The sequence below is a fragment of the Trachypithecus francoisi genome, unplaced genomic scaffold (assembly GCF_009764315.1).
Source record: "Trachypithecus francoisi isolate TF-2019V2 unplaced genomic scaffold, Tfra_2.0 Lachesis_group12, whole genome shotgun sequence".
NCBI classification, from domain to species: Eukaryota; Metazoa; Chordata; class Mammalia; order Primates; family Cercopithecidae; genus Trachypithecus; species Trachypithecus francoisi.
In genome coordinates this window covers 95,873,341-95,886,207 of record NW_022681457.1, presented here as the reverse complement: position 1 = coordinate 95,886,207, position 12,867 = coordinate 95,873,341, and the positions used below count along the sequence as shown (strand labels likewise).

At 52.7% G+C, this 12,867-nt stretch overlaps 1 protein-coding gene across 2 annotated transcripts in view; it reads left to right on the top strand.

Moving 5' to 3' along the window:
• The window catches only part of OPRD1 (opioid receptor delta 1), a 54,624-nt gene extending 44,719 nt beyond the window's left edge, over positions 1-9,905 (top strand). Inside the window, exons 2-4 of one of the 2 annotated variants that reach the window (XM_033229340.1) lie at positions 2,153-2,215; positions 4,574-4,923; positions 8,624-9,905. In XM_033229340.1, coding sequence (XP_033085231.1) covers positions 2,153-2,215; positions 4,574-4,923; positions 8,624-9,165 — 955 coding nt within the window. In that variant the 3' untranslated portion in view covers positions 9,166-9,905. The remainder of the gene's footprint in view (positions 1-2,152; positions 2,216-4,573; positions 4,924-8,623) is intronic. The other variant, XM_033229341.1, reaches the window with a different exon arrangement.
• Positions 9,906-12,867: the final 2,962 nt, after the last annotated feature.

The following is a 12,867-nucleotide window of genomic DNA, read 5'->3' as shown; positions in this document are numbered from 1 at the left end:
TACATATATGTAATTTGGAAGGATCCCCAGCAAGTTGTGATAGTGGCTGTCCCTCAGGAGGGAGGGCGTGCTACATAGAACATGCGAGGGACTACTGATGTGGCCAGACACGGGCGGGCACTGTGAGAAAGGAGGCTACCCAGATGGAAATCCAGTCCAGGGAGCTGTTTGCTTTTAGACATGGGGTGTTGCTCTGTTTCCCAGACTAGAGTGCAGTGGTATTTTCAGAGCTCACTGCAACCTCAAACTCCCAGGATCAAGTGATCCTCCTTCCTCAGCCTCCTGAGTAGCTGGGTCTACAGGCACACTCCACCATGCTCAGCTAATTTTTTTTTTTTTTTTTTTTTTATTTTAGACGGAGTCTCACTCTGTCTCCTGGGCTGGAGTGCAGTGGCCAGATCTGCTCACTGCAAGCTCCGCCTCCCGGGTTTACGCCATTCTCCTGCCTCAGCCTCCCGAGTAGCTGGGACCACAGGCGCCCGCCACCTCGCCCGGCTAGTTTTTTTTTTTGTATTTTTTTTTTTTTTTAGTAGAGACAGGGTTTCACCGTGTTAGCCAGGATGGTCTCGATCTCCTGACCTCGTGATCACCCGTCTCGGCCTCCCAAAGTGCTGGGATTACAGGCTTGAGCCACTGTGCCCGGCCTTTTTTTTTTTTTTTTTTTTAAGAGACAGTGTCTTGCTGTGTTGCCCAGGCTGGTCTCAAACTCCTGGGCTCAAGCAGTCCTCGACCTCAGCCTCCCAAAGTGTTAGGATTACAGGCGTGAGTCACCATGCCTGCCCAAATCTGCCTTTTATAGTGAGCCGCCAACTTACATGGGTGATGAATTGTGGGGGAGGGAGGCTGCTGCAGTGTCCCCGTGCGAGCTGGTGAGGTTGGACTAAGACATCCACATCACAGATGTCTCTTGAGAGCCTGCTTTTTTTTTTTTTTTTTTTTGAGACAGAGTCTCACCCTGTTACCCAGGCTAGGGTGCAGTGGCACGATCTAGGCTCACTGCAACCTCTGCCTCCTGGGTTCAAGCAATTCTTCTGCCTCAGCCTCCTGAGTAGCTGGGATTACAGGCGCCTGCCACTATGCCTGGCTAGTTTTGGTATTTTTAGTAGAGACGGAGTTTCACTGTGTTAGTCAGGCTGGTCTCAAGCTCCTGACCTTGTGATCCACCCATCTCAGCCTCCCAAAGTGCTGGGATTACAGGCGTGAACCATTGCGCCTGACTGAGAGCCTGCTTTTTTTGCCGGGCACTGCTGGTAGGCCCAAGAATACAGCAGGGAACAAAATGGATGAAGTCTTCTGACTTCAGGGAACTTACATGGGCGAGAGACCCAAGTGGGCAGAAAAGAAGATGAATGTAAGTCAGGAAGTGGTTTGTGCTGTAATGAAAAATGAAGCCGCTGAAGGAGCTAGAGTTGATCGGGAGGATGGTACTTTAGATAGAGTGGTCAGGGAGGGCCTCTCTGAGGAGGTGACACTTGAATAGAGTCCTGAATTAAGTGATGGAGCAAGCCATGCAAAATATGGGGGGACCAGGGTTCCAGGCAAGAGGCAAGAGCAAGTCCAGAGGCCCGGGAGTGGGGAGGTGGGAGTGGGCTTGACGTGTCCAGGGAGCAGCAAAGAGGCCAGTGTGTGGCAGAGGCACATCGGTGGAGGAGAACATGCTGGGAACTGAGATCCCAAAGGTGGTCGGGGCAGCTTGTAGAACAGAGAGAATTTTGGAAAGTTGCTGGGGAATTGAGAGCAGGGGAGCGGCATGATTTGTCTTGGGTCTGGAGAAGGGAATCTAAGATGGCCAGAAGGACGGGGTGTGGCTGTGGGTGGAGGGGAGAGAGGGGGGCCGTGAGGAGAGGAGCCTGGGGCCCTGCCTGGCAGGCAATCAGCGCTGGGCCACTCAGCCCGCTTGGACCAACTACAGCAGCTTCATCACCCACTTCCCAGCATCCCAGCCCCCTCTGGGAATGGAAGGATCCTTTGCAAATCAAAATAGCAGGCAAAGAACAGCCTCTAATTGTTCTGCGTAAGAGCAGAGAAATTAGACGAGTCAGCTGTGGGGTTGAGACCGCCTCCCACACAGCTGTGATCCCACACCCCACTGAAGACACTTCCTGAGACTTGCAATTCTGCTGTCTCTGAGCAAAACTTTTTCCTTCTCCAGCCCCAGAGCAAATAGCAGCTATTTGGGAGGGAGTAGGACAGATGCTGCCCTGGAGGACAATGAGTGAGTCAATTTCTTTTCAACCAAAAATACCAGGAACAGCCTTCATACAGGAACAGCCTTAGCTGATGTGAGTTTATTCCACCATTCAAAAACACTGAGTGCCTCATCCTAGGTGTCCAGGGCTGGGCATGGGATCAGAGAGATTCTAAAGGAATGGAGGCACACAGTATGGGACCACCCCTGGGGTGGAGGAAAGAAGGAGCGCGGGAGTCAGGAAGTCTCAGTTCTCGCCTCGGCTCTGCCACTGTTGCTGCGTGACCTTAGATGAGTCATGCTGCCTCTCTGGGCTTCAGTCTCCCCATCTCTCCCAAATGGAGGCTTTAGGCTACATAGTAATTCTCAAACTTTAGAGTTCATAAGAATCACTTGGGGTGAGGAGGTGCTTCTTAAAGATGAAGATTCCCAGGCCCCAGTTCCAGAAATGAAGATTGATCAGATCTGAGGTGCAGTTCAGGACCCTGCATTTCTTCCAGGCTCTTCCGGTAATTCTGAAGTGAGCCCTCGGGCCACGCTTTAATAAAATCACTTCCCCTTAATGTGTCTCTCTTCCTGCTCTGGAATTCGAGGAGTCACTCATGTAACCGTCCTCCGGGTATCTCAGATCACTCCAGAGGCATGAGAGTGGTGTCATGTCGCCCTGCCTTGGGGTGCCCGTGTGTTGTTGTGGTGGTGACACTGCTTTTGGGAAGGTCTGGCTCAGTGTATGCAGTCTCCTCTGGGCTACCTGGTGCCCCGCCCAGGCCCTGGTGCAGAAGGGGCCATGGCTGTAAACGTTGGCCAAACAGGGGGTCAACTGCAGTGTAGATAGCTGTGCAGGGCAGAGAGCATGGAGGGATAATGGGAGTGCTGGGTGCAGAGTTTGGCTGCAGACATTTGCCCTGGACCCCTGGGCTCATGCCCTGGGTTGGACGTGTGACCCTGTCACCTGCTCTGCTTCCCTACACCACTGTGGATGGGAAGAGGGATGCACTGTGGCTTCTGCAAAGAAGTGAGTCCAGTTACATGGGGATGAGGAGGCCTGGATGGAGCCACAGGAAGGACTGGGGGCTCCGGTCTACCACAGAGGACACCCAGGGGGCCTCAGGCCCCAGTCAATCTACTAGGCAGTGTCCCTTCCTCAGAGCTGACCAATCATACTCCCCAAAGGCCAGGTCAGTGCCAGGAGCTAGAGAATCAAGTCACTCTGGTCTAGCCCCCAGCTCCATTCTTCACCTATGAAGAAAAAGAACAGTGATTGTGTCCAGAGTGCTCTCCATGTATCAGGCTTGGGGCTAAGTGCTGTGTTGGCTTATTAAATTTTCACAGCCATCCTATGAGGTTGCTACAAACATCACTCCTCTTTTTACAGTTATGAATGCAGAGGGTTAGAGAACTCAAGTTTCTCAGAGTCACTCAGCTAATGTAATAAATAGTAGAGGCAGGATTAGAACCCAGATCTGCTTTCTGCTGGAGCCCAGTTTTATTTTTAAACATATTGCTTAGTACCTCTTAGAAGATAAGGGTTTTTCTTTTTCTTTTATTTACTTATTTATTTTTGAGACAGTGTCATGCTCTGTCACCCACTCTGGAGTACAGTGGCACGATCTCAGTTCGCTGCACCCTCTGCCTCCTGGGCTCAAGCGACCCTCCCACCTCAGTCTCCCGAGTGATGGGACTATAGGCACGCACCATCATGCCTGGCTAAATTTTTTTTTCTTTTTTTGGTAGAGATGGGGTTTCACTGTGTTGCCCAGGGTGGTTTTGAACTCCTAGGCTCAAGCGATCCACCTGCCTTGGCCTCCCAAAGTGCTGGGATTATAGGCATGAGCCATTGCGCCTGGCCTAGGATTTTTCTTAAAACACCTTCTGCCAAAGTTATTCACAACCAGAGAAATCCTTTTGCTTCTGTTGTAGTGGAAAGGAGCGATGCCAGATCAGATAGTGCAGGGTTCTAGTCCCACCTTTGCCCCGACCCTTTTTTTTTTTTGAGACAGAATTTCGCTGTTGTTGCCCAGGTTGAAGTGCGATGGCGCAATCTCTGCTCACTGCAACTTCTGCCTCCCAGGGTCAAGCAATTCTCCTGCCTCAGCCTCCCGAGTAGCTGGGACTACAGGAGCACGCCACCACACCCAGCTAATTTTTCTATTTTTAGTAGAAGACGGGATTTCATCATGTTAGCCAGGCTGGTCTTGAACTCTTGACCTCCGGTGATTCACCTGCTTTGACTGCCAAAAGTACTGGGATTACAGGCGTGAGCCACCGTGCCCAGCCTCCCCTGACCTTTTGCATGACCTTGGGAAAGGTACTTCCCCTCCCTGAGTTTCATGTGAAACTGAAATCTGTGAAATGGGATTAATTACACATGCATTTCCTTCTAAGGTACACTAAGATGAAGACGGCCACCAACATCTACATCTTCAACCTGGCTTTGGCTGATGCGCTGGCCACCAGCACGCTGCCTTTCCAGAGTGCCAAGTACCTGATGGGGACGTGGCCCTTTGGAGAGCTGCTCTGCAAGGCTGTGCTCTCCATTGACTACTATAATATGTTCACCAGCATCTTCACGCTCACCATGATGAGTGTCGACCGCTACATCGCTGTCTGCCACCCTGTCAAGGCCCTGGACTTCCGCACGCCTGCCAAGGCCAAGCTGATCAACATCTGTATCTGGGTCCTGGCCTCAGGCATTGGCGTGCCCATCATGGTCATGGCTGTGACCCGTCCCCGGGGTGAGTGAGTAAATGCACCGTGGCACAGGCCACTGACCACAGGAGGCAGTACATGGCCCTTTGTGGGCTTGCAGGGCACTTACTAGGGTGAGGGTAGGTGGCTCATCAGCAGAGGTTGGATTCTGATCAAGATCAATGATGGTGTGGTAACTGGCCAGTGGGAGTGTAGAAGGTCAACCAGTGGGAATGGGAATAGCTGGCCAGTGGGACACACAGATGGTTGAATATTGTGAAGATGAATGACTGATCAGTGGTCTTATGGGTTGCTGGCCAAAGGGACTGTATGAATTTATGAAGGGGATTATGGGTGGCTGGTTATGTACACATAGGTGGCTGGCCAGGGATGTGTGGATGACTGATCTATAGAGAGATGGATGGATGTCCAATGAGGTAAGGGTGTCACTGACTAGTGAGCAGTGAAGGCCACAAGTTCTGTGTTCCCATTTTAAACTCCCTTTCATCCTAATTTGAAAACCATTAGCCTGGATGACCAAAGCAAGGCCTAGAGAATGGCCTGCAGGGAATGACTAATACCATTTTAGGTAATTATTATAGTACCTGCCTGCATTAGGGGAGCTGCAATAACATTCTCCATAGCTCAGGGGCTTGACACAGTAGAGGTTTCTCTCTTGCTCCCATCACAATCCAGTGTGAGTAGGAGGAGCACAGTCATTCGGGGACCCAGCCTCCTGTTGATGGCTTCAGAATCTTCTACTGCTGGCATCTGGCCGGCAGATGAATATGGAGAGGGAGTGGGGAGAAAGCACAGCCACTTTAAATGTTGACTGGGATGCAGTGGCTCATGCCTGTAATCCCAGCATTTTGGGAGGCCAAGGCGGGTGAATCACTTGAGGTCAGGAGCTCCAGACCAGCCTAGCCAACACGGTGAAACCCTATCTCTACTAAAAATATAAAAATTGGCTGGGCGCGGTGGCTCATGCCTGTTATCCCAGCACTTTGGGAGGCCGAGGCAGGTGGATCACGAGGTCAGGAGATCGAGACCATCCTGGCTAACGTGGTGAAACCCCATCTCTACTAAAAATACAAAAAATTAGCCAGGCGTGGTGGCAGTCGCGTGTAGTCCCAGCTACTTGGGAGGCTGAGGCAGGAGAATGGCGTGAACCCAGGAGGCGGAGTTTGCAGTGAGCCGAGATTGTGTCACTGCACTCCAGCCTGGGTGACAGAGCAAGACTCTGTCTTAAAAAAAAAAAAAAATTAGCCAGGCGTGGTGGCCGGTGCCTGTAGTCCCAGCTATTTGGGAGGCTGAGGCAGGAGAATCACTTGAACCCAGGAGGCGGAAGTTGCAGTAAGCTGAGATCGTGCCACTGCACTCACCTCGGGCGACAGAGCGAGACTTGTCTTAAAAAAAAAAAAAAATGGCCGGGCGCGGTGGCTCAAGCCTGTAATCCCAGCACTTTGGGAGGCCGAGACGGGCGGATCACGAGGTCAGGAGATCGAGACCATCCTGGCTAACACGGTGAAACCCCGTCTCTACTAAAAAATACAAAAAACTAGCCGGGCGAGGTGGCGGGCGCCTGTAGTCCCAGCTACTTGGGAGGCTGAGGCAGGAGAATGGCGTGAACCTGGGAGGCGGAGCTTGCAGTGAGCTGAGATCCGCCACTGCACTCCAGCCTGGGCGACAGAGCGAGACTCCGTCTCAAAAAAAAAAAAAAAAAAATATGGCCCATCTCTTCCTAGTCACATGGCCCCACCTTAATGCAAGGAAGTTTATTGTTTAGAAGGGCACCACAGACACAGGAACTAACCTCTCTGAGTCACACTATAGCATGAGATGTAGAGAAAAAAGAGATGATATGTGTAGAATACTTAGGACAAGTCCTGGCTCATCGCCAAGGCCCAATGAATAGCCGCTATTAAATGATTAAGCCTGTGAGATAGACAAGGCAGGAACTCCTACCTCCATTTGACTGTAGGAAAACAGAGTCAGAGAGGTCAGGTGGTTTACTTAGGGTCACACAGCCAGGCATTTTGTGGAATTTGGCCTGCAACCTAGGGTTCCTGCCCCCAGGTCTGTTGCTCCTTCTAGTCCCTTGGGTGGAAGTTTGCAGAGGGTGGATGCTGTGGTTGGGAGAGAACAAGCTTCTTGGTTACCCTTGACCCTCACAAGGGCAGAGCCCCTGGTGCCCTTTTATGGCCTGTGAGCCATTGGTCTTGACTCAGCAGCAGAGCCCCATTCCTCATTGTCAGCCTTCAGTTTACAGGCCATTAATTGCATCCCTGCTGGGGCTGGACCAGATGGGCCTCCTCACTCCACAATCCCTCACACACACACTTTCCCAGTGTGTGCCATCAGCACTTATTGGACCTGTGGGCCACTTGCTGTGTGATCTTGAACAAGTGCTGTTCTGGCTCCTATACAATGAAGGTCTTGGACTCAGCTCTTTCTAGGGGTCCTGCCAGCCTGATGTTCTGTGGACCCACTCTGTGGATCCCCAGCCCCTTCTCACCTCTTAGCCTCAAGTCCATTGTGTGGCTTCTTAAATCCTAGCATTTCAAGAGATCCTGGGAGTCCCCTGGGCCAGCCTCAAGGCTGTATCAGAATCCTACAACACCCCCTAAGGTGTTCATCCAGCCCAAGCCCACACTCCAGGAATGGGGAGCTCATTTCATCCTGGGCACCCTTCCTATCTCAAGAAGGAAGTCCTTGAGTTAAGCTGAAATCTGCTTTCCTCCGAGAAGGAAGGAAGGAAGGAAGTTTTGTTTTGTTTTTGTTGTTGTTTTGAGACAGGGTCTCACTCTGTCACCCAGGCTGGAGTGCAGCGACACTGTCCCAGCTTACTGCAGCCTCAACCTCCAGGGCTCAAGTGATCCTCCCACCTCAGCCCCCCAAGTGGCTGGGACTACAGATGTGTACCACCATACCCAGCTAATGTTTGTTTTTTTTTTTTTTGTAGAGATGGGGTTTCGCCATGTTGCCCAGGCTGGTCTCGAGCTCCTGGACTTAAGCAGTCCACCTGCCTCAGCCTCCCAAAGTGCTGGAATTACAGGCGTGAGCCTCCCGCCTGGCCAGGAGGTTCTTGTGATTAAGCTGAGACGTGCTTCCCTCTGGGGAGGCTGACCCTATCCTTGAGTCCTGGACTCCCACATATATGTGCCCCTCTTCCCTGTGGGTACACCAAGAGCTTGAACCCCACTGTGCTAAATGTGTTAGGCGCCTTAGCCTATTTAATCCTCACGACAATCCTGGAGATGTGGGTACTGTCATTAGCTCCACTCCAGTGAAGCTCCAAGAGGTTTAGTAATTTCCTTACACTATGTAGTAGGGCCTGAGTCCTGCTCCCAACTCATGTTGTCTGTCTTAGAAGTCCTGTTCCCAATGGAGCTAGTTTGGAAATGGGTCAGGGTGTTTTGAGTTACTGCAATGACTGGCATTCAGTGGGCTGAGCTAAATGATTTCATTACCGCCACCCATGGACACAAAGGCTGATAAAGGGGCCAGGAGAGAACATAGGGGACCTCCCAGATGAGGGCTGATCCTGCTGGGTCTTTTAGGATGACTAAGAGTTCACCAAGTACAGAAGCTGAGGATAACATTCCAGACAGAAGAATCCCCTTGAACAAAGGCTGGGAGGAGGTGGTGGGTCTTGCCCAAGCCTTGGAATGGTGGGTGAGCAGGTGGGGGCCCCTTAGGCACACAGGCCCCTCACCCCCTCTGTCTTTCCTTGTTTCCGCGGCCCAGATGGGGCGGTGGTGTGCATGCTCCAGTTCCCCAGCCCCAGCTGGTACTGGGACACGGTGACCAAGATCTGCGTGTTCCTCTTCGCCTTCGTGGTGCCCATCCTCATCATCACCGTGTGCTACGGCCTCATGCTGCTGCGCCTGCGCAGTGTTCGCCTGCTGTCGGGCTCCAAGGAGAAGGACCGCAGCCTACGGCGCATCACGCGGATGGTGCTGGTGGTGGTGGGCGCCTTCGTGGTGTGTTGGGCGCCCATCCACATATTCGTCATTGTCTGGACGCTGGTGGACATCGACCGGCGCGACCCGCTGGTGGTGGCCGCGCTGCACCTGTGCATTGCTCTGGGCTACGCCAATAGCAGTCTCAACCCCGTGCTCTACGCCTTCCTCGACGAGAACTTCAAGCGCTGCTTCCGCCAGCTCTGCCGCAAGCCCTGTGGCCGCCCGGACCCCAGCAGCTTCAGCCGCGCCCGGGAAGCCACGGCCCGCGAGCGGGTCACCGCCTGCACCCCGTCCGACGGTCCCGGCGGTGGCGCCGCCGCCTGACCAGGCCGTCCGGCCCCCAGCACGCTCCTCCCTAGTGACCCGGTGGCCACATGAGTCCCAGTGGGAGGCGCGAGCCATGATGTGGAATGGGGCAGTAGAAGGTCGGAGGCTTGGGGTCGCCAGATGGGGCCTCTGTTTTGGAGACGAGGCCGGGCCGCGAGATGGGCATGGGGTGGGCCTCTGGTTTGGAGTGAGGCAGAGGGCAGATCAATAGCGTGGGGCCTCTGGGCTGGGTGCCCCGTCCACGGCTCTAGATGGGGCGGGAAAGCCAGTGACTCCAGGGGAGGAGCTGGACCTGTGGCTCTGGAACTGAGTCCCTAAACAGGGGATGTCCGGGGAGATGGGGCTTCATCCTTGAGATAGCCTCGATTTCTAACTTGGAGCCGGACTATTGGAGTTGGGGATCCGGGCCCAGGACCCAGGAGGGGTAGTGGTGGGGACAGTTGCTTGAAAACTGAGCTGCAAGACTGGGTCTCTGTGTAGTAGGGAGGAGCCTCCTGTGAGGGGAGACCCAGAGACAGGACAGCCGAGTGTGGCCACAGCTCAAGATTTGGTCACTAGAGAGGGGGCCTGTGCAAAGGGCCTGTGGCCTCAACTTCGGATACAGTCCCAGCCCCGAGTTCTAGCAAGGGGCAAGGCTCCCTGAGGTCCAGGTCCAACTTGACACCTCTATAAATAGAATGTAAAAGACTGAGGGGCCAAGCGTGGTGGCTCAAGCCTGTAATCCCAGCACTTTGGGAGGCTGAAGTGGGTGGATGGGCATGAGCTCAGGAGTTTGAGACTAGTCTGGGCAACATGGGAAACCCTGTCTCTACAAAACATACAAAATTAGCCAGGCAGCTCTGCACCTGCAGACCCAGCTCCTTGGAAGGTGAGAGGATCGATTGATCCCAGGAGTTTGAAGCTGCAGTGAGCTATGGTGGTGCCACTGCACTCCAGCCTGGGGGACAGAGCAAGACCTTGTCTCTAAAAAAAAGAGAGAGAGAGGGAGAATGAGGGAGGAAGAGATACAATATACCTTTTCTCTTTTTGACAGTCATGTATTTCCTTGGAACGGGCAGAAATGCCTCAGAATCACAGTGGGGCTTGGGACAGGACAGCAGAGCAGGGGGCAGCTGCTCCAGGATAGGGTAATAAGACAGGACCTTGGTTGGGGTAGGGTCACCAGACCTGAGTACTAATGGGAGCCCAGAGGCTTGGGAAGGAGAAGGCTTCCAAAACCATCTCGAAAACTCAGGCCCGGAGTGGACCTCTGTGGCAAGAAGTGGTGGTGGGTGGGTGGAGGAAGAGAGGTGGGCTCCTGCTTCAAGATTAGGTCTTCCAGTGGAAGATGGATGCTTTTTGTGGGTCCTCAGGGCCCTAGTTTCTCTGGCCCAGATACTGGAGGACAGAGGACCACCTACTTAGATCCTGTGGATGGTAAGTGGTGCCTGGGACTCTTGGGGATGGGGGAGGAGTATGAGAAGCATCAGTTTGCACTTGGTGCTGGGTCCTCGGCCCCTGATAAGAACCTGGATGAAATCCTCTTCCGTTCTCCCAACATCTGGCTGCACCCATGTGTCTGGTGTCGATGACCCCAGTGAACTGGAACTGCCCATATGGGGACTTGACCTTGAAGGAACTGGAGGGAGAAGCTTTTGTAACTGCAGTGCCGACATCAGTGTGCGTCCCCCTCTGCCTTTCCCCCCCGACAGGCTCCCCAGGTTCCCCACCTGCTCCTGCCTAGCTGCCCCCTTCATGCTACTGAGAGTGGCATCCACCTGGAGTTGGGTGTAGAAGTTTCTCTCTTCATTGGTTTGGCATTTTATTCAGGCACTCCTGGATCTTTGCTTCCCAGAATATCAGTGTCTGTCCTTGTTCCCTGTACCTCCCCCGTGCCTCATCTCCTCTCCCCCCCCACTGCTCTCCCCTCCCTCACCAACACTGCCTCAGTAATGCACCCCTGATTCCCTATTGAAGCAGTGTGCTGACATCCTTGTAAAAACAAATTTAATTTTCTTCCTTTTTTGGGACAGATGGAAAGAAATTGACGTCTTTGTCTCAAACAAAAGAAAAAAGAAAAAGAAACAATATACTTCTTTTCCTTTTGACAACCATGTCTTTGGAACAGAAGCTGGGAGGCTGTCACTCCAGCAGGGACTGAATAGCATGCAGGGGGCTGGGGACTTAGGCACCAAGAGGGGCTTTGGGCACATTAGGCGGAAGGGATGCCCTTGGAGGGCAAAGCACAGCCCCCTTCTCAGGGTGAGGCTCCCAGCAACCCTAGACCCGGGGATGTGCCTCTTTTGGGAAATGGCTTCCCCGGGTCCTGGAAAGATGTGGGGCCGTGCCCAGCACTCACATCCAGCCTGCCAAGCCACTGTGACCTGGGATCCCAAGCCACCTAGATCACTCTCACTACACTGTGACCACAGAGACCCCTGTGTCTGAGGGTGGGAGGTCATCAGCATGGCAGGAGACACTTCTTCTCATCGGGGCTCCTCCTGTGAATGCTTTGGGGGTATGGTAGAAAAAGGAGACAATCTAGGAGCTAGGGAAGACTCCTGAAAGAAATGACATTGGAGTCAGGCTGTTTACTCTCCCTGCAGGGACTGTGTCCCCTCCCAAGATAGGCCTGTTTCAAGGCTGCTTGAAGCCCACTCACTGCCATCTCCTGTGTCTGTAACAGATCTGGCTGTTTTTTGCCCTTTCTGATACATAAATCTGTCCTGGGGTCAGCAGGGCCCGGGTCCAGACCACGTGTGTTTAAGGTAGTGCCAACTTGTATTGAAATCTACTTCATGCCAGGCATGCACTCTGGGCGTCAGGACTTGGAAATGAGTCAGCCTCGGCCCTGCCCTCAGAAAGCCTGAGCCAGTGCTGGGACATAAAGCATCAACAGATGATTGCACCTCAGTGTGATAAGTGCAGTGACAGGGAGTCCTAGGGAGGGTGTCATGGGGAAGTGCCTTTTCTAGCTTTGCACTAAAACACATGTTTGTAGCAATTCTGTAAGAGATGGAAAAGGGTCGGGGGCCCTGAAGGATGAATAGAAGTTGGCCACCAAGAAGAGGAAATCACGTGTGTGGACGCAAGGGGATGTTTAAATGCTTGGTAAACCCAACAAGTTGGGTGCAGCTAGAGCATGGGGCTTAACTGAGCTCTTCTGTGTGCCAGGCTCTCTGCCAAGTGCCTTGTGTGCATCAGCCCGCCTGATCCTCAGGACAGCCTTGTGAGGAAGTAATGTTATCCCCATTGAGGACAAAGACAGCCGAGGCTGAGAGAGGTCAGGCTACTTGCTCCTAAGTCACAGGGCCTGTTCATAGTGGCAGAACTTGGGTCCCTGGAATTTCAAGGTCCATGTTTCCAGTTAATTCCAGGCATCAGTGAAGTAGAAAGGCCTTAGAAGCTAGAACCCCAGAATGAGGTTTTTGAAGACCTAAAACCAAATGGAAAAATCTAAAGGAAACGGGCAATTTCCCATGAACTTTTGTTCCTCCTGAAGCTCTCCAAATCTTCACGTTTCAGAATGTACTGTGCATGGTGCATTTTAAAGCTCTAAATTGACAGTGTAATTCTAGATCGTCACAGGGTTCTCAAAACTGCAGAGTACGTCTGTTTCCCCCAAAATTTCCATTTCTCTCCCTCCAGGAGGGAGGAAAGTTTTTGCCCCTAATTTCAAGATGTCCTACTGTTTCAGATCCCTCTTCGTCTTTTTTTTTT